Raw genomic sequence first — 20,657 nt, 5'->3', positions numbered from 1 at the left:
GAAGCAGGGAGGATGCTTTGAGGAGGAGGGGTGAGAGGGGAGTCTATGAGGGGAGGAGCGAGGGAGAGTCTCGGAGGGGAGGGGTGTGGGGGGAGTTTAGGAGGGAGGGGAGGGAAGGGGCAAGGGGGGAGATTTGAAAGGGATGGGTGATGGGGAGGATTTGGAGGGGAGGGGTGATGGGGAAGTTTTGGAGGGGAGGGGGGATGGGGAAGTTTTGGAGGGAAGGGGGGATGGGGAAGATTTGGAGGGGAGGGGTGAGATTGGATTTTGAAAAGTGTACGATTCATGGGAAACGAACATTTTTTCAAAATGAGTTTGAGACCTTCGAGTCAAAAATACGTTTGAGGACGCTGAAGGAGGGGTGGAGTTCTGGAGAGTTTAGGGAATGTAGAAAAGAGGAACTGTAAGAGATGGTATTATTTTTTTTTTTTGAATGAATAGATTTGGTGAGCAAGACGAAAGCATCCTTTTGTAGGAGAAGAAGAAAAAGGTGTTATAATATATGAGAGAAAATAGTTGTTCAGGGGAGAGATTTAACATTTCTAACCACGTGATCGCGTGATCGCGAACAACGTGAACGAAGAACGAACGAACAAATAAGAACAACAAATAAACGAATAAGACCTGAGAAGGAAATATTTTTTGGGGGTTTTTTTTTTTTGAGTCGCGATATTAAACAAGGAGGTATGGGGTGAACGACTGGGACGAAACAGAGAACGAAAATAATTGCAGCGCATTCGACGAACCGCTGAGAGAAAAACAAAACCACAAGGTCGGAGACGGTGCGGTAGCCTAAGCCAGGGGTGGGGAACCTTTTTCCTGTCAAGGGCCATTTCGATTTTTAGAACATCCCTCGAGGGCCATGCTAAATTATTGAATACATATATCGGACTCACCTAATGCGATGGCTGGAACTGTTTCTCTTTGGCGAGGCATTTGGTGTCAGGTGGTAGTGATGATGATGCTACTCGCAGCTGGTTTTGCAGGTTTGGGTCAGTCAGTCTTGAGCAGAACCGAGTCTTTGCAAGAGTCAGTTTTGAAAAGAACTGCTCACAGCTGTCGGTCGTCCCAAACAGTGATGCAAACTTCAGTGCATGTCTCCTCAGAATGGGAAAATCCTCAGCACGTACATACAGTTTGTAGAACTCGAGCAAAGGGAGGTTGTTGTACCTAGCTTTGAGCTCGTCATTGCTTTGCAGCTCAATGATTTCGTGTTGTAGGTTGTCAGGCACATCAGCTGGTTCCACATTAAACGGCGTGGCAAATATGTTCAGTTCCCTTTGTTTACTTTTCATGTCCTGGAACCTCTCTCCAAATGCCTGGAGGAGTTTTGCACACTCAGCAGCATATTCAGATGTCACAGCAGGCTTTTGTTATTGCAGAGTGGGAAAGTGGATAGTGTTTCCCCTTTCCAGTTGCACTTCCCACAGCTTTAGTTTAGCTTCAAATGATTTCACATGTGATTGCAGAGAGCTGAGAAGCTGGTTGGGACCTTGGAGCTTGACGTTCAGCTCTGACAGGTACTTGGTAATGTCCACCATGAAGCCCAAATCACACAGCCACTTGCTATCATTGAGTTCCATGACAGGTTTCCCCTTCATCTCCATGAACTGTTTCACTTCTTCTCTCAGTGAGTAAAACCGTGTGAGCATATTTCCGCGACTCAGCCACCGCACCTCACAGTGGTAAACCAGATCTCCGTACTCGTGTTGTACGTACCAGACTCTAGTTCACTCAGTAGCTCCTTGAACTGGCGGCTGTTCAGCCCTCTGCTTTTGATGACGTTTATGGTGGAAACGACAGTTGTCATCACATTGTTGAGCTTCAGGGACTGTGCACACAGATTCTCTTGGTGTATGATACAGTGGCATACAACTAACTCACTTGGATCAAGACTGAGACGACTCATTTCTTTTTTGAACAATGCAGTCAATCCCTTTTGCGCGCCAACCATGGCTGGGGCTCCATCCGTGGCCAGGCCACTTAACTTGTCAAACTGCAGTTCGAATTTGTTCATAGCCAAAACAACTTGCTCAAACAAATCCTCACCTTTGGTGGTGCCATGCATGGCTTGCAAAGACAGCAACTCCTCCCTCGTATCAAACTCAGCTGTAATCCCCCGCACAAAAATGGCGAGTTGGGCGGTGTTTGTTATGTCCGTTGTCTCATCGCAGGCCAGAGAGAAAAACTGGAAATCTCTTGCGGTGTCCTTCAGTGTTTTCTCAATATCTTGTGCCATGTCAGTAATCCGATCTAAGACAGTTCTTCGAGACAAACTGACACTTTGGAACAATTTTACTTTGTCCGGTGCGAGCAGTTCCGCAGCGGCAACAAGGCACTCCTTCACAAATTCTCCTTCTGAATGCGGCATCAGCTTCTTAGCGATTAGCTCACTCACCACAAAACTAGCATGCGTAGTGTTGTCTCGGTCAGATTGTGGTCTTATGAAGACTGCTTGTTGAGCACCAAAACTCCGCCGAAGAACGTTAACTTTATCCAAGCGCATTTGTCCTTTCAACTCGTCCAGTTTAGCATGTTTCGAGCTGTAATGACGCTCGAGGTTGGCCTTTTTCATCACCGAGAGCGCTTCCCGACAAACTAGGCATACTGGCTTGCCTTTTACTTCCACAAAGAAATAATCGTTTGCCCATTTCTCTTGGAAAGCGCGACATTCCGCATCTACCTTTCTTTTCTTGTGAGTCGCCATGTTTGCATATACTGAATGAAATGATGACATGAGATCACGCGATCACTTGACTGTCCGGAAGGTTGCATATCGCAGTTACGACTGTCCGGAACTCACTTGACTGTCCGGAAGGTCGCATATCGCAGTTACGATTAATCGCAAATTAGTTTTAATTTGATGGCAATTATTCTGTTAGCGCCAACATATTTTGCCAACGTCAAATAAATGAATAAGTTCTCAAATGTGCCGTCCGAGGCAGCGTCTGCTCGCCACGTTCGGCATTCGTTGACTGTTACAACACGTGAAAGCTCGCTCCTCTCTGATTGGTTGAATCGTTTTTGGCCAAAACTTGGTTACCCTTTGTCCGATTAATTTAAAACCTTGAAAAGGAGAGATTACTGGAATTATAGAGAGATGAATTGCCTCGCGGGCCGGATCAAACGGTCTCGCAGGCCGTATACGGCCCGGAGGCCGGAGGTTCCCCACCCCAGGCCTAAGCCTACGAGTACTAGGCCTCAGAATACTCGATACGCATTAACCGACGATTGTGTATACATGTACGAAAAATTAGCACCGAAAATTTTCCTAAAGACACGCTATAGGTACACACACCGAAAGATAGATACAGTCTCGACAAAAACACAATTGTGAAAGATTATTTAGCTTCGAAAGCGTGAGCGCATGGAACAGCTTCGAAAAGACGTGACCTCGCCGTGATCTCGCGAGATCGTGATCTCAACTAAAGTATCAAACAAGCCAGGCTACGCTGTTGTTAGACTATCGGTCTTGTTTTTTGACAAAACACACTTGTGAATCTTCTTCGTTCGTATCCAGCACAAGGTTGTGGAGTATCATCATTGGCTGAGGGTGTGGCTGTGCCACTGATGCAATGTCCTCTGCTGGTTTGGCAGGGATTTGGAAATTGGCCAGGATGCTGGAGATAGGTCGCCTTCACTGAATGAGGGAAACCATGGGATCTTTAGCATTCACTAACGAATGCTGGCAGACAGGATGCCTGTTTAATGTACATCTGAGAGGCAAAGCACACATTGATGAATCGCCCTGCCTGCGAAGCACCATGATGACGGATTATGGGTGTCGGGATTCGAGCCCAGGCTAGGCAGCCTAGAGGCGAGTGTGTGTGTACCTCTATGCCATCCTGTGAGCCCACACTTGTGATTAATAGAAGCCTTTCTTTCCTTTCTGTTTCCTGGCACCAGTCTTTTTGTCAGTCTCTGTGTAAGACGATGGATTTTATCAGCTCTTTGTAAGAACATCGTTATGCTGTCGGGAATGAGGTGCTCCTGACATTTAGTGTTGGCCCTTTGTGGGTGGAAGAAGGCACCATAATTATTGTGTTGGGCACCATTCAAAGATCGAGGGGGCTGGATCAAATGTCAGGAGTGAAAAATCAGAGATCTGGAGTCAAATATCAAAAGGACCAGATAAAAGATCAGGGATCAAAGATCAAGGGTCAGAGACAAAGCAAGTTGCTGCATTGATATAGGATTGTAAAAACAAATTGAAAGACGAAAGATAACTCGGATTGCTAAAATGAAGAAGAAAACCAGATTTGGTGCCATAATGGTTAGAGCTTCTGATTCGAGGATATATCAGCAGTTGGATTGTGACCCTTGCCGAGTCCTACCAGGGACTTCAAAAATAGTTTGTGACCGACTTTCTTCACTTGTTGCTCAGCATTTGGAGGATAGAACATGGACGAACATATGTGTTGGCATTCCATAGAGAGAAAGAAATTTATCCTTAATTTCCCCACTGATTGTGGACAGAAGAGCGACGTCATAAAGATGGCGTTGCCCGTGTTCATAGTAGCCAGCGTACCTGGGAAGTTGCCTTACTTCCTCCACCCCAAGCTCGATGGCTGTGTTTGGCTGAAGTCAAGTCCAGTGTTGTCTGATGTATTTGTTCTGCATGTGTGATTTGTGTGTGGTTTTCTTTCTGTTAAAGGCTCCAGTCACAGACTGTATAGACCTCATTGGGGCCAGGTGTTAAATTAAGTAATAAAAAACTGAAGAGATAGTGAAGTGAAGAAAATGAAGGATAAGCTTAGGGTTTTTGAGGAACTGGATAATCTGCCTTTTGAAAAGAGACAGGTTATAACTGTCGGGAAAGACATGACAAGGAAAGGAATTCCAGAGTTTAGCGGTGAAGTGAAATAAACAGACATTGTTAGGGCCCACCCTTGTGTTGCCAATGGCCACACAATAATCATGTAGTGTAGTGGCTTGTCGAGTATTTTGTGGTTTACCTAATGGCAGAGCCATACAAGCAGACAGTTCTTGACAGCAGAAACTTCATTAATATCTATAGAAAAGGAACGACAGCCATCATCACGGCGTAATTCAAGCAGGTTGAAGTTTGACGTCAGATGGGGATACATATACATATACTGCATGGCCAAAAGTATGCAGACAACCCCTCTAATTAGTGGATTCAGCTGTTTCAGCCACACCCATTGCTGACAGGAATATATAATCAAGCAGACAGTCATGCAATCTCCATAGACAAACATTGGCAGTAGAATTGGCCATACTGAAGATCTCAGTGACTCAACGTGGCGCCGTCATAGGATGCCACTTTTCCAACAAGTCAGTTCGTCAAATTTCTGCCCTTCTAGAGCTGCCCCGGTCAACTCTAAGTGCTGTTATTGTGAAGTGGAAACGTCTCGGAGCAGCAACAGCTCAGCCGCAAAGTGGTAGGCCATACAAGGTCACAGAATGGGACCGCTGAGTGCTGAAGCGTGTAAAAATCGTCTGTTCTTGGTTGCAACACTCAGTACCTAGTTCCAAACTGCCTCTGGAAGCAACATCAGCACAACAATTGTTCGTCGGGAGCTTCATGAAATGGGTTTCCATGGCTGAGCAGCCGCACACGAGCCTAAGATCACCATGCGCAATGCCAAGCGTCGGCTGGATTGGTGTAAAGCTCAATGCCATTGGACTCTGGAGCAGTGGAAACGTGTTCTCTGAAGTGATGAATCACGCTTCACCATCTGGCAGTCCGACAGACGAATCTGGGTTTGGCGAATGCCAGAAGAACGCCACCTTCCCAAATGCATAGTGCCAACTGTAAAGTTTGGTGGAGGAGGAATAATGGTCTGGGGCTGTTTTTCATGGTTCAGGCTAGGCCCCTTAGTTCCAGTGAAGGGAAATCAACGCTACAGCATACAATAACATTCTAGACGATTGTGTGGTTCCAACTTTGTGGCAACAGTTTGGGGAAGGCCCTTTCCTGTTTCAGCATGACAATGCCCTCGTGCACAAAGCGAAGTCCATACAGAAATGGTTTGTTGAGATCGGTGTGAAAGAACTTGACGAGCCTGCACATAGCCCTGACCTCAACCCCATTGAACACCTTTGGGATGAATTGGAATGCTGACTGCGAGCCAGGCCTAATCGCCCAACATCAGTGCCCGACCTCACGAATGCTCTTGTGGCTGAATGGAAGCAAATCCCTGCAGCAATGTTCCAACATCTAGTGGAAAGCCTTCCCAGAAGAGTGGAGGCTGTTATTGCAGCAAAGGGGGAGCAACTCCATATTAATGCCTATGATTTTGGAATGAGATGTTCGACGAGCACATGCAGGTGTGATGTTCGGGTGTCCATATACTTTTGGCCATGTAGTGTATATGCAGTACATATATACATATATATATATATACAGACTTGGCATTTAATATGGAATATTTTTTTGTGGGGGTGAACTTACTTTTCAAGATCACTTAGAACCGAAAGTTCACTGGAATTATGTTGAAATTATTCTAGATTTTGTTAATGTGACGTTTAAAAGAAACAAAAACCACATTTGACATTTCGAAGCAAATAAATTGATCCTTGAAAGTGATGTAAACTGATATCGAACTCAATTCACGGATAGTACTGTGTTAAACTTCTGTACGTTTTCCAGAAGTATCTCTTTATTTTGCACATTAGCCAAAAAAAATTTCAACAAAAACAAAAGCTAAATTATGACTGGGATTACGGACTGTAAAATTACAATTCAGTACTTCGTGTAACCCCCACGAGCATTCAGGAGAGCACGTACACGTCGAGGCATGCTGTTCATGAGATTTGCCAAGGTTTGGACAGGAATCGTTTGCCATGCAGTGACAATAGCCTGCTGCAATTCACGCACATAGGTAGGCTGCTGGTCGAAGTTGTCGATTTGACGCGTTAATTCTGCCCACAAGGTCTCTATCGGATTCATATCCGGGGACATGGCAGGCCACTCCATATGCTCCACACCACGGTCAGCAAGAAAGTGTTGGATCATGCGAGCACGATGAGGCCGTGCATTGTCATCTTGGAAGACAAAGTTTCCTCGAAAGGCTGCACGAGCAAATGGAAGCAATGTTTCTTTCAGAATGACCCTGTACTTCAACTGATTCAGGTTTCCATTCAGAACAACCAGGTCAGTTTTGCCCCCTTCATGGAAAGCAGCCCAAACGGTCACCCCACCACCTCCAGCTTGGACTCTTGGCACTATACAATCTTCGTTGTGGGCTTCATGCACTTGTCTGCGCACTCGGACGCGGCCATCTTGACGATAGACCAGTAATCTAGACTCGTCACTGAAGGTCACGTGATTCCATTGTCCTGGCTGCCATTGACGGTGCTCTCTGGCCCACTGCAATCGGCGCTGGCTGTGTTGTCTGGTCAGGCGTGGCTTTCTCAGGGGACGCCTGGCACGATAGCCTGCTTGAACCAGTCATTGGTTGACTAGCCTTCTGGATACAGGCACATTTGTCAGTTGCTGCCACTCAGTCCTAAGCCGATTAGCTGACTTGGTACGGCCATTGCAGACTAACCGGTGCAGCTGGCGATCATCTCTCCTTGTGGTTCTGCGTGGACGTCCTGGCCTCGGTATTGGAGTAGGGACACCACTCTGATAATTTCGTTTCAGGATCTTTGACACCTGACCTTGAGTGATGCCATACTGCCGAGCAATAGCACGCTGTTTCATGCCAGAATTTCGTAAAGCCACCACTCCATGACAAACAGCATTGTCAAGTTGACGGACCATCTCCAGAGGAAGCGGCAATAACTTTTGTAGACGTGCAGCAGTTGTTTTCCACTAATACAGAACGCAACAACCCTTATATACCCGATTGTGAAGCCAATCGTCAAATTTACCTGTCCTTACATTTTGTCACGCCACCTGTGATATAATCCTGTTATTGACTTCTTGCTGCGAAAGACAATCAGTGACACGGTTCTTTCAACAAAGACATCACCGGAGGGTAAAAGAAACTCACCAGATTGATATACTGAGTTCAGAAAGTAAACCCAAGTCAAGAAAAAAAAAAAATTCCATATTAAATGCCAAGTCTGTATATATATATATTAATATAAAATTATATATATAATTATATGTATTATGTATATAGTCTGACAGGATGGCCTAGCCCTAGAGGTATGCACACTCTCGCGAGTGTGCGTGTGTGCCGTCAAGAGGCAAGTAGCCTTGGTTCGAATCCCGACCCAGCTATAAACTATCATCCCGGTGATTCATTGGCAGGATAATTTATCAATGTGTGTACCGGCCCTCGGATGGATGTTCAACTGCGCGACCTAATCTACTGACATTAGTTGGTGGATGTTAAAGATTCCCCGGTGTCCTTCGCGAAGAGTGGGTGAACCATCACCGGCACCACAAACAAATTCTCAATTTCTGTCCTAATAACTGCTAACTGCTGGTTGGGGGCAAACTATTTTCATATATATGCGAATATATATATAATGTATACATATATATATATATACATATTGGACGTGGGTATACATTTTTTTTTGAGATGTTTGGTCGTGTGTATTGGAGACTTCTCTGCACTCTTGAAACAATGAACAGAATGAGTTGAAACTTGCTGTTTGTACTCAAGGGATGCACATTGCACAGGAAGGTTTAAAGCAATAAAGAAAATTTGTAGTCCCAAGGGATCACGGTGGTGGAGCACCCAAATGCTCTTTACACAAATATGTTTCATTTCGTGCCACTCCTAGTGAGGATATGTATTAAAAGTCATCCCGTCCATAATTTTGGCACATTTAACCTGTCTGTAATGACGATTATTTGCTAGTGTATATAGTAAGTGGAGGTGTAGTTAAAGTTGTCTGTAACGTTTACTTAGTTTATTGCTCATACTTTTTTTTAGCTTTTAGTGATTATTTTTTTAAAAAGAGCAGGTGTAACAATGCTTTCGTGAACACTTAAAAATTCCTGGTTTAAAGTCAAAACGTTTAACTATGGAATTCCACAAATTCTTATCATATTTAAAAGAAACTAGGGCATGCCCGTACTATATATATATCTAAAATTATATCCCCCCCTTCTATTTACATGAAATGGTTTGGTCCAAAGCGAACGGCTTGCGAGTACGGTGACAATCCCCCCCCTCTATTTACATGAAATGGTTTGGTCCAAAGCGAACGGCTTGCGAGTACGGTGACAATCTCCCCCCTCTATTTACATGAAATGGTTTGGTCCAAAGCGAACGGCTTGCGGAGTTTGGTAAAGAAATCGCCATAGCGTGCACAAACGCGCAGGAAAGCGAAAGAATCGCAAATTAGTTTTAATTAGTTTTAAAACATAGTTTAACGCCAACATAGTTTGCCAACGTGAAATAAATGAATACGCTCTCAAATGTGCCGTCCGAGGCAGAGTCTGTTCGGCACATTCGGCACACGTGATAGCTCGCTGCTCTCTGATTGGTTGAATCGTTTTTTGGACATAGCTCGGTAACTACTTGTCCGATTAATATGAAACCTTGAAAAGGCACATCCTCGGGTCCCCAGCAATATACCTGGCAAGTTTCAAGTATATCGGACCGGTAGTTGTCGAGAAACAGCGGTCGCATACACACACACACACACAGAGATTACTGGAATTATAGATAGATGAGACAGTTGTGGAACAATCAAGGCAGTTTTGTGATCATTCTGTATACAACTTGGAAGTTTATTATTGATGATCTCGACTGAGATATTACTAAGATGGTAAAACAATGAAAATGCAATTCCTTCTCTAGTCTTTTCCTCTATCTTTTGTTGGAAAGCCACGTCTGTCTATCAATGTTGTGGGTGCAGTCCAATGCACTGGATCTACACCTTTTCTGGGGTAACCACACTAAATAAAGAATTGACAAATCAAACTTTGATTGGAAGTCCAATTCATCGCTGCACAAGCATCAGAGCCTAAGGAATTCGGCCGCACCTTATTTCCAATGGCGGCAACATACTCTCAGCTAATGAGGGTTGATGAATTCCTTTGTGTATCTTGTCTACAAATGCAGACCAACAATAGTCTTCATGGAGACTTGTATTTCGTTATTCCCTGGACATGATTCCTCGATGTGCAGCTGCTCACCGATTCCAAGTGAATAATTTGTAGATGCACAGCTTCGCTATCTTGCCAAACTTATAAAGTTCAATTTTGGCTTAATTTCAACATTCTAAAAGATGAATGTGAAAATAGTGATAATTAACTACGTTCCCACACTAGGAGATTTGTGATTCTTCGGGAGTTTTTCTTACATTTTGGCATTGCAATGCTGCCTTGGCTGAGGGTAATGTGCATCTGGTACTGCCTCTAATACAATACTTAAGGCCGCTTGCCTTAGCATGTAAGCGTAGCCAGCTGGACCTGTGCCTGGCATCTTCTGCCTTGAAGTGATGGTCCAGTGGAATAATAAAAAAACCATCTTCAGAGGCCATTTTTCCCTGCAGAGCAGGGGTTGGCCTTTTTCGGGCACTGTGGTCTCCTTTTTGAAGCAATGTTTTATGGCCGGATGCCCTTCCTGCCACCAACCCTGTTAGTCTCCTCTTGCGACACACAGGGAATTACCAGTGAGCTGGTACTCAATTTGCCGACCTCGGAAGGATGACAGGCTGAGTCAGCCCCCCTGGCATGAATTCAGCGATCGACCGGGATTCGAACCCAGGATCCTAGGATCCCAAGCCGGCACCCTAACCGCTAAGCCAACACCAGGCAGGTCCAGTGGAATAATGGAAGAATAATGTGCAAAACAATGCAAGGTGGATGTAAACTCAGATACACACACCAATTGTTTGCAGGGGAGATTCTCCTGATGGTGGTCATGCCATTGGACAGTGTGGATGACCAGTGGGAGAAGATGGGTGGTGGGCAGGTGGCCACACCGGTGTCTGTTTTCAGCCAGCAAGACGTGAACGATGGCATTGTGTGGTACAGGCACATTGGGCAACGGACCACAAGAGACTTCGTTCGTATGTCAGTGAGTTATTCAACAATAATTCAATTTGCTGAACTTAGATGGTGCAATATGATATTTGTTCAGGATGAAGGTGTGAACAAGTCAGAATGTTTTGAACTATAAGTAAGTACATGAGAATCACTTCCAAAGTGGTTTTGCTCTTCAAATCAAAATTAAATTGCACTATCATTGCATAAAATATATTATCTAAGTAACACTGGTGACACCAACATTTGTTTGCATAACATCGAATATAACATGTAACCACATAAAAAATATACGACTTGGCTAATTTGGGCTCATTTGGGGGAAATGGTGTGATATATAGATCTCCGCATGTAATCCCATGCGAAACACACTGCTGCTCATGCTGGGAAGCAGTTAACTTTGTCCTATCGGATTTCCACATTGAACAGATTCCTTCAACTGTGCAGCTGATTCCCAGTAGTGATATACCACAAATGAACTCCTCATTCAAACATTTATGCAGCATGCAGGAGTAATCTGTGTGAGCTGCTTCTTCAAACTGAATTATCTTGATGAAAATATTTTTTATATACAGTCGAGTTTTGTGGAGGAGCTATTACACAGAGTGGATCAGGTCATAACGGAGAAAAAGTAACAGTAGAAAGAGTGGGGGGACACTCCATTGCAGAGTCTAGGTGCAAAATATTACTATAATTCACCAAATGTCCGTCTGTCCGTTCGAAGGTACTGCAAAAACGGCTCAACCGATCGCAACGATATTTTGGGTGGGTATTCCTGGGACCCCTGGGAGTAAAATAGGTTAGATTGTTTTTCCAATTTTCCAATTTTCCAGTTTTTCCAAACACGATGGAATAATATTTACCGATATGAACAATGATGTGGCTTTTATTGAAATTCTACAAATACTGTTAAAATTTTGATGACGATTATGAACCTGCCGCGAATGCGGAAGTTGAACACACAGAAGACGGCAATGCGCGGGTTTGATAATATCCAAATACAACCGTCATTCAATCGTAATGTTAAATCGTTAAACGTTAATCGTGTTAATCGTTTTGTTAAAGTATCAATTGATGATTGGAATTGAGTGAATACAATATTACGATTTTGAATTCGTAATTGTGTTCACCCAACCATACGGAACTTCACATCAGGATTTAAATATTTGTTTATGTCACGAATTTTTTTAATTTTTATGTTAATGTTATTTAATTTGTGATTGGAGTTATGCTGTTTGGAATGAAAAAGAGATACCGAGTTCAAGTGAATGACGAAATGCCATGTCGGTTTCTACTTTCTAAACGTGAATTCGCGGATCGCCATAAGCAGATTCGCCATTGACTGGGTATGGAACACAAGTACCTGTTTGTTTGCCAAAGGGTACGTTTTTCATGGAAGTCCTTCACAAACCTGCTGTCCATGTCTGACGTGCAACGGAAGGTGCTACAGGAATGTGGAATTTATTGGTTTCATGCTTTAGCATTCACCGTTTCTGCATTGTCTGTTTGCTTCTGGCTTCCCACCCATGCGTAGCATGGGTACCTCACTAGTAGAGGGAAATTGGAGAAATAAGGGGTGTGGGAAAGAATGAGGGCCACAGGAAAAGCTGGAAACTTAAAGGGATAATGAGGTAGAAGAGATCATGATTTTGGATGGGGATGACCTGAGATAGTGGTGAACAACTGTCTTGAATCCCTGGAGGGAAGAACAAGATTGAAGAGACTGAGAAATGGTTGGTTTCACAGGTGGGAAAAGAAAGAGGAATGAATGAATGGAGGTGAGCAGTGATTCTGGATTCTGAGAGTTCTAAGATAAGTGGGTTGCTGGCAGACCGTATGCACCCTGCACGAACTTGGTGAGTGACCGTGGAACAAAGCACAGAGTGTTTGGGGAGGTGTTAGGGTCAGACCATGAAAAGGGCAGAGGTTGCAAGACCAGGAAAGAGTCAGTAGAAGACAAAGAGACCACCGACCTGTCTACGATGTGAAAGTAATTGGCCCAGAGACTTATCTTCATCGCGGGAGATTCCCATGATCTTGAAGGCCTTGGTTTCCATGGCATCAAGCTGAGCAAGATGTGATGAGGCAGGGGAACTAGCCCAGAAAGAGAGCAGTACTCCATCAAGCTGCGGATGAATGCCTTGTAGGTAGGTAAAAGTTCAGGTGTGCAAAGCAAAGACTGCATGGCGGAGGATCCCGATTTGGCGGCTGGCTTTGGAGGCCAATTTGGACATGTGGTTTGCTCAAGAGCGATCATGGCTGATAGTGAGGCTCAAATGTTTGAGTGACTTAACTTCTTCAAGAGGAATGTTAAGAAAGCAGATTTATTAGCATTTTCTGCAAAATCGTCTCACCAGGTTTACCAAAAACATAAAAATGAGATGTTTCCCTACCTTTGGAGAATTTGAAGACAAGTGGATGGATGTGTCTGAGTCTAAATTATGTGGCGTTGTTCTTTTACAGATTTCTGATAGTGCAAATCCACCAAACGTGCTGCATGGCCAGGAATTGATCATCCACATTGTCGCCGAATTTGATTCGCCACCAGAGATTGCACCGGACGTGCCCTTCCCTCTAGGCATGCAGGTCAGTGCTTAATTCTTCTCTGGTGACTTAAATCCTACTAAAATACCCAATTTGGTGTCTGTCTGTCTGACGATTTTTGACCGCGATACATTTGGTTGTTACAATGATTAAGCCACTTGGCGAGCGCGCTATAAGAAACCTGGTAAATAAACACACCCCCAATGTTTTTGAGGCCCGATCCTAGATCTACTGTAATCTATATACCCCAGAGAGATCGGGCGAAAAGCGATATACTCGTACAACATGATATTTTAAAAAGTGATGGATGACTTATAACTAAACTTGGTGGATGGGTTTGTTCGGTGACAAGAACAAGCTGATTAAATTTTGGTTCAGGTCCGAATCCAGATCCAGCCTATCATTGAGATACAAAACAAACTCTTTAGTCTGGCGGAGGGTATTCACTCTACCGAGTGCCGTTCTAGTTTTTTTTGTTTTTTTTCTCCGATTCCAACAACCCCCGTCCCCATTTTATTTGCTTGTCTATGTAATATGCAGATGACCCCCAAAACATTTGCATGTTGATGCAAAACACAAACTGTGTTCTATGATGCGCCTTTCGTCAACGTTCTTATAATCTATAATCCCGCACAACGCATGGTACATCAGCAGGACAAGCAAGTTACCCGTGCCCACATGTGTTTTGAAAATGGGTAAGGATTGAAGAGGCAAAAACACAAATGGTGTCTTCTGTGATCGAGTCGGCAAGCTGGGAGCAACAATTCACATTTATTGCCACATCTGATGCAATTTAAGTGCTCCAATGGTGACAAGATGCTCCATTTGTAACGTTTTCTCTGTTATATGTAGCTTTTTGTTGCGGAGGGTTTGCAATAAAAATTTGTATTGGTGTCATTTATAGCCAGTGACCAATTGCAAATGAATGGAAGAATTTTATCCACAATGCAATTCGTTACTGAGCACAATTTGCATTTTTTATCGACAAACTCAGTTTGAAAAGTCCAGCATAGTTTTGATTCTTCCACTATGATGTAAAAATGTGGCATTCCATTTCCTTGTTGCGCATCAGGTGTTTAAAGACCAGATCACACGCCTCAGTTCCAGCCAATTAGCCTTTGTTGATGGTGACTCCGAAAATGGGAATCTTTTGTACAACATCACATTTCCACTGCCAGCTACATACGGTGAGGAATATGAGCATTTTAACATGGTGTTAAATCGATCTCACTGTTTCTTGGTTCATTTTGATGAAAAATAAACTTATCTGCTCACCTTCACTCTTTCATTCCTCTTTTCTCCCGCCTCTGGAACAAACTCCCTCACTCTCTTCATTCCCACTCCTCCCTCCAGGTCTTTAAAACAGCTGCTCACCACCATCTCTTATCTTCCCCCATCCAAACCCTGATCTTTTCTACCCCCGTTAATTCACCCCAGATCCACTTTTTTTTGTTGAAATCCTGACTTTTTTCTTTCCTGGAAGTTCTAGCAGTGTCCATGTGTTTTATACTTTGCCCTGCCTTCCCATGCCTCCTCCCCCCAAGCCCTTTTCCTCCCACGGATCTTTTGTTGTCCCTGTTCTCTGCTGTTGTACTTGTGTGCTTCCCTCTCGCTCCCCATCTCGTCTCCCGCTCCCTTTATTGTATGTTTTGTGTGTCCGTTTGTCTTTTTTGTGATTTATGTTAGCTCTTACACGAGCCTCGATCTTGTATACAAAAAAAAAAATAATAATAAAAAGCTTATTACTTTCAAATAAACTTGTAAAAAAGTTAATCGTACCAGCCTTGGCGGTGGTGTAATGGTTAGAACCTATGCTCTGAGTCTGGGAGGTCAGTGGTTAGAGCTCCAGCCGAGTCGTACAAAAGACTTGAAAAATGGTAAGTTAAAATTTTTCTTTTCTTGTATGTTTTTGGTATTTTTTTGTTACGTTGCAAGAAAATGGTGCCTTCCTTGATTATCAGCATTTATAACTATAGATAATGTTCAAACAATTTTTCAAATGTTTGCAATGCTAGCGCAGGTTTTGATAGTCTAAAGGCCTCCACTTGGTGTTGAAGTTCCTTTCAATGAAACTCATATTATTACCTGCGCCACCAAAGGTGGATGGAGGTTATGTTTTCACCCCTGTCTGTCTGTTTGTCTGTTTGTGAACAAGATATCTCAAAAAGTTGTGGACGGATTCGGACGAAATTTGGTAGAGATGTAGCATATGTGACACGGACGAAATTATTAGATGTTGGTGAAGATCCGGATTCGGATCCGGCTACTAGAATTTTTAAAGTGATTCTTCACCATTGGGAGATCGGGCCAAAAACGATGCACAGCAGGAAATCTCAAAAAGTTGTGGATGGATGATTTTGATTAAATGTGATTCTGTATTGTGATTTTCTGGTCTACTCTGGGATACAAAATGTAAACTGTTCACCTGGCGGAGGTATGCGCTCTACTGAGTGCTGTTCTCGTATTATACTTTGACAAATTTGTGTCATTACCTCTGCCACCGAATGTGGACGGAGGTTGCTTTCACCCCTCCCCTGTGTCTGTTTGTTTTTCTGTGAGCAGGAGATTTTAAAAAATTGTGGATAGATTCAGACAAAATTTGATTTGGTGGACAGGTTGGGTGTGTGACAAGGACGAAATGATTTGATTTTGTGAAGATCCGAATTGGGATCCAGATATGGTAATATTTTCAGTGATTCTTCACCATTGAGAGATGGGGCCAAAAACGATATTTAGCATGACATTTCAAAAAGTTGTGGACGGACTATGACAAAACTTGGTGGATGAATTGGTTTGGTGGTGACAACCGGATGCAGTTGTCACCACCAAACAACTTGGTGGTGACAAGAACAAGCCGATTAAATTTTCGTCCAGGTCCGGATGCAGATCCCGCCTATCAGTGGGATACAAACGTGAACTATTCATCCCAGCTTAGGTATGCGCTCTACTGGGTACCATTTTATTTTTCACATTTTTTGTGAGTTAAACACACCTTTGTTGATATAATTTTGATAAAATTCCGAGAGCTAAGTCTCGTTACAATTTAACAATCACATTCCTCAGAATGGTTGTTTAATCACAAACCAATTTTATTGATCACAAATCACAAACCATTCCTGCTCACCCGCATGGCCACTGACTAAATAAGGGGCCCTTAGTGGTTAAGGCATGTGGTTGTGACATTGTGACATTCTGCCTCGCCAATGTACAGCAGTAACCACTACACAGTGGGATCTTGAACTCCATAGGAACGTAAGGCACGTGAATTATCTTATTCTCTCGCTGGCTCAATATGGCACTTACTGCGGCTTTATATTATAGAGTGGAGTTGATAAAAAATAATTATTTTTTTTTGTATACAAGATCGAGGCTCATGTAAGAGCTAAAATTGGTGGAAGAAGAATCTCAATATCAGCCAGCCATCTTGTTTTGGCTCAAATCTTGGAGGTAGACTCCTTTGTTGCAGAACTGTTCGCTACACCTCCGGCATTTCATACACTGGTATTGATCACATTTCATACACTGGTATTGATCACATTTCATACACTGGTATTGATCACATTTCATACACTGGTATTGATCACATTTCATACACTGGTATTGATCACATTTCATACACTGGTATTGATCACATTTCATACACTGGTATTGATCACATTTCATACACTGGTATTGATCACATTTCATACACTGGTATTGATCACATTTCATACACTTTTATTGATCACATTTCATACACTGGTATTGATCACATTTCATACACTGGTATTGATCACATTTCATACACTGGTATTGATCACATTTCATACACTGGTATTGATCACATTTCATACACTGGTTTGATCACATTTCATACACTGGTATTGATCACATTTCATACACTGGTTTTGATCACATTTCATACACTGGTATTGATCACATTTCATACACTGGTATTGATCACATTTCATACACTGGTATTGATCACATTTCATACACTGGTATTGATCACATTTCATACACTGGTATTGATCACATTTCATACACTGGTATTGATCACATTTCATACACTGGTATTGATCACATTTCATACACTGGTATTGATCACATTTCATACACTGGTTTGATCGATCACATTAAAATAATTATTTTGCTGTTCGTTGTCCCAGGGCGTTCATTGATCATGATACAGTGACCGCATTGTTCCTGTGGTTGCTGTGTACATTGTGCTACATATTTGTTGCACTGGGCCTCTTCCGTATTTCTGATCACGTGGCCACGCAATGGACATTGACATGTTTTAGTGCTTGTTCATCAGCACGAGAGAGTTTATTTCCCTTGCCTGCAACGTCTTATCGATTTAACACAGACTTGAGTCGACCCAATGTAATAACACTGAAAAACTGTTGAAAACAACACCTAAAGTTTCTAATCATTGGACAATAATTGCTTCGATTGCAAATTCTTTCCCGAATACCATGTTCTGGAAGCAAAATCGTACCTGCTAAAGTTACGAGCCAAACTCTTCATTAAACACAACTGCCAGAGGGCCTGAAATCCATCAAGGTAAACAGCATTTTCTCCTTGAGCCATTTAACATGGTTGAAAAGTTATTTCGTTTTTGTCGTTTTGTGTCGTCTTGTACATAAATCGGACTTTGAATAAAGTTTATCTTTAGTTAGCTAACTCGGAAGGTAAGGGCATTCTTTTGGGGAGAAGGTTTGTTTCACTGGCTCATATACCTGGACTAAAAGATGAAAGCACCTGTCGTGTAGGATTAGAATTGAGCTGCCGCAGTTCGTCTTCCAGCGGCTCTCATCACAGGCCTCGGGCTTCAAGCACACCTGTACACTTAGCCCACCCACATTCCATTGTCTTTTTTTCTTTTCTTTGTGTTGGAGGACCATGTGGAAGAACAGGTACACCTACCTACACAAGAAAACTTTGCATATTCTTTTCCTCAAAGTTCAACTCATCAATGCAATGTTTTGTCGTCCAAGACCATTCATTTGGGTACTCTTGTGTAATCAGGAAATTAGCTCCGCTGCATTTTCAGCTGACAATAGGAAATAAATATATGTAGATGGGATTGTTAAGATCACAGCAGATAATAAAATAGGAGAGTAAATGGAAATGTTTCTGGATTGACTGTCATGTACTTGGACCTGAGGGCTTGGGGTATAGGAGATGAAATCTTTTTAGGCCCCAGATTCAGTTACTGGGCCGGACATTTTTGCAGGCTCCATCGAACATGCAGGTCGGCTCCATCATGCTGTCCTGCTCTTCACTCAAGCTGATGTGGACTCTGGAAAGATCATTTACAGGCCTCCGTCGCAAGCCTTAGTCCAAGGTTACATGGCGTTTCGCTTCACCGGTAAGGGAAAACGACATTCGTTTTCAGGATACAAGCTCGACACTCCTTATTTGTTGTTCTTTGACGATAATTTAACAAATATTTTGTTTGGCTGTTTACTATCATTGTCAGACATTGTTAACCTGTCCCCTGCACAGCAGGAGACGGGGTTTTGCAATCACTTGTGTGTGTGTGTGTGTGTGTGTGTGTGTGTGTGTGTGTGTGTGTGTGTGTGTGTCTATCCGGGCCACATTTTACGGCGTAGCCCATTGGGCAGAGCCCTCGAGAGCAGTGTTTGTCCGTCCCTATGTACTGTATGTATGTTTGTCCCCTCAAACGTATCCCAATCAGAGCTGAGAATCTGGTCACATGACAGGGTGATGTGATTACGTCTGATGTCATTACGGTGTACGGCGGCTGACACTCCACACTCCGCCATTTTGATTTATTTGTCGTTCTTGTCGAACCTGTCATATATCACAATCGCCATGCTCTACCTTTACATTTTTCATTCAGTGTGAAACACAAACAAACCGATTGTTAAAATTATCATCAAATATCGAAAGCATCGGCGTTACGTCTCTTCCAACAAAACGGTATGTATAGGCCTTAGGCGTTATGCCTCACCTTCAGGATCGCTTCAGACAAATTAAGCCCAGGTTTCTTAATACAGTCGTGAATCGTTTCATTTGCATCATTTTCATAATAATAATAATATAGTAAATATAACCATTACACTTTAATCCCAATGTCGAGAATGGAGGTTCATGGGTTGAAGCGGTGTATGGTTCATGATCAATGATGATTTGTGTTCGGCACTAATATTACTAATACTAACCGTGGAAGTAAGGAATTAGCCTCGGTTTTTGGTGATATCATTTTCGAAATAATGATAACGTAACGTTAATATTATAGTAAATCTAATCATAACACCAATCCCTTCGTCGTGACTGCAAAGTTACTGAAAGTTAAAATATATCAGTTTTGTGTCCGTTACGTCATTACGTCTTTGATGTCATTACGACGGCTGACTGCACCGACCGACATTTTTGTCCCCCGTCGCACAGCGTAGCGAAAGGGGGACTATGGCTTTCCCCTCCGTCCGTGTGTCCGTGCGTGCGTGCGTGCGTGTGTGCATGCGGGCATGCGTGCGTGCGTGTGTGCATGCGGGCGTGCGTGCATACGTGCGTGCGTAAGCGAAGGACCGCATTCGAATTTGGTGTGTGGGTGCAACCCACGTCAAAATCCAAGATGGCCGCCGCCATATATATGTCTGAACCTTGTGAGCGAAATATCTCGAAAAATAAGCGAAGTACCAACTGCTAATCTGTTGTGTGGGTGTATCTAGGCACAAGGAAACGCTGTTTAAAATTGGGTCGCCACGTCAAAGTCCAAGATGGCCGCCGCCATGTATGTCTGAACCTTGTGAGCGAAATATCTCGAAAAATAAGCGAAGTACCAACTGCTAATCTGTTGTGTGGGTGTATCTAGGCACAAGGAAACGCTGTTTAAAATTGGGTCGCCACGTCAAAGTCCAAGATGGCCGCCGCCATGTATGTCTGAACCTTGTGAGCGGAATATCTTGAAAAATACGTGAGGTACCAACTTCTAATCTGGTGTGTGGGTGTATCTAGGCATACGGAAGAACGCTATTGAAAATTGGGTGGCCATGTCAAAATCCAAGATGGCCGCCTCCATGTATGTCTGAACCTTGTGAGCGAAATATCATATCATAGCATGTTTTCTGCGTCTTCCACTTTGTCAACTCACATCACTTCACCGACGGGGGACCTAGGCGTAACGCTTGTCATTTACAAGTACACCCACTCACTACGGGAGCTGCAGGAAGGGTCATTCGTC

The 20,657-nt window shown here is 43.2% G+C and overlaps 1 protein-coding gene across 1 annotated transcript in view; it reads left to right on the top strand.

The window, feature by feature from the left end:
- Positions 1-20,657, top strand: part of LOC137432530 (extracellular matrix organizing protein FRAS1) — a 161,105-nt gene that overhangs the window by 45,719 nt on the left and 94,729 nt on the right. Inside the window, exons 3-6 of the mRNA XM_078783958.1 lie at positions 10,777-10,955; positions 13,385-13,507; positions 14,538-14,652; positions 18,684-18,818. Of these exons, the coding sequence (XP_078640084.1) occupies positions 10,777-10,955; positions 13,385-13,507; positions 14,538-14,652; positions 18,684-18,818 (552 nt within the window). The remainder of the gene's footprint in view (positions 1-10,776; positions 10,956-13,384; positions 13,508-14,537; positions 14,653-18,683; positions 18,819-20,657) is intronic.

This window comes from Myxine glutinosa, chromosome 8, assembly GCF_964187855.1.
Source record: "Myxine glutinosa chromosome 8, kmMyxGlut1.1, whole genome shotgun sequence".
In the NCBI taxonomy this organism is placed as follows: Eukaryota; Metazoa; Chordata; class Myxini; order Myxiniformes; family Myxinidae; genus Myxine; species Myxine glutinosa.
Note: the sequence above shows the minus strand (reverse complement) of the source record. Positions and strands in the feature narration are given on the sequence as shown.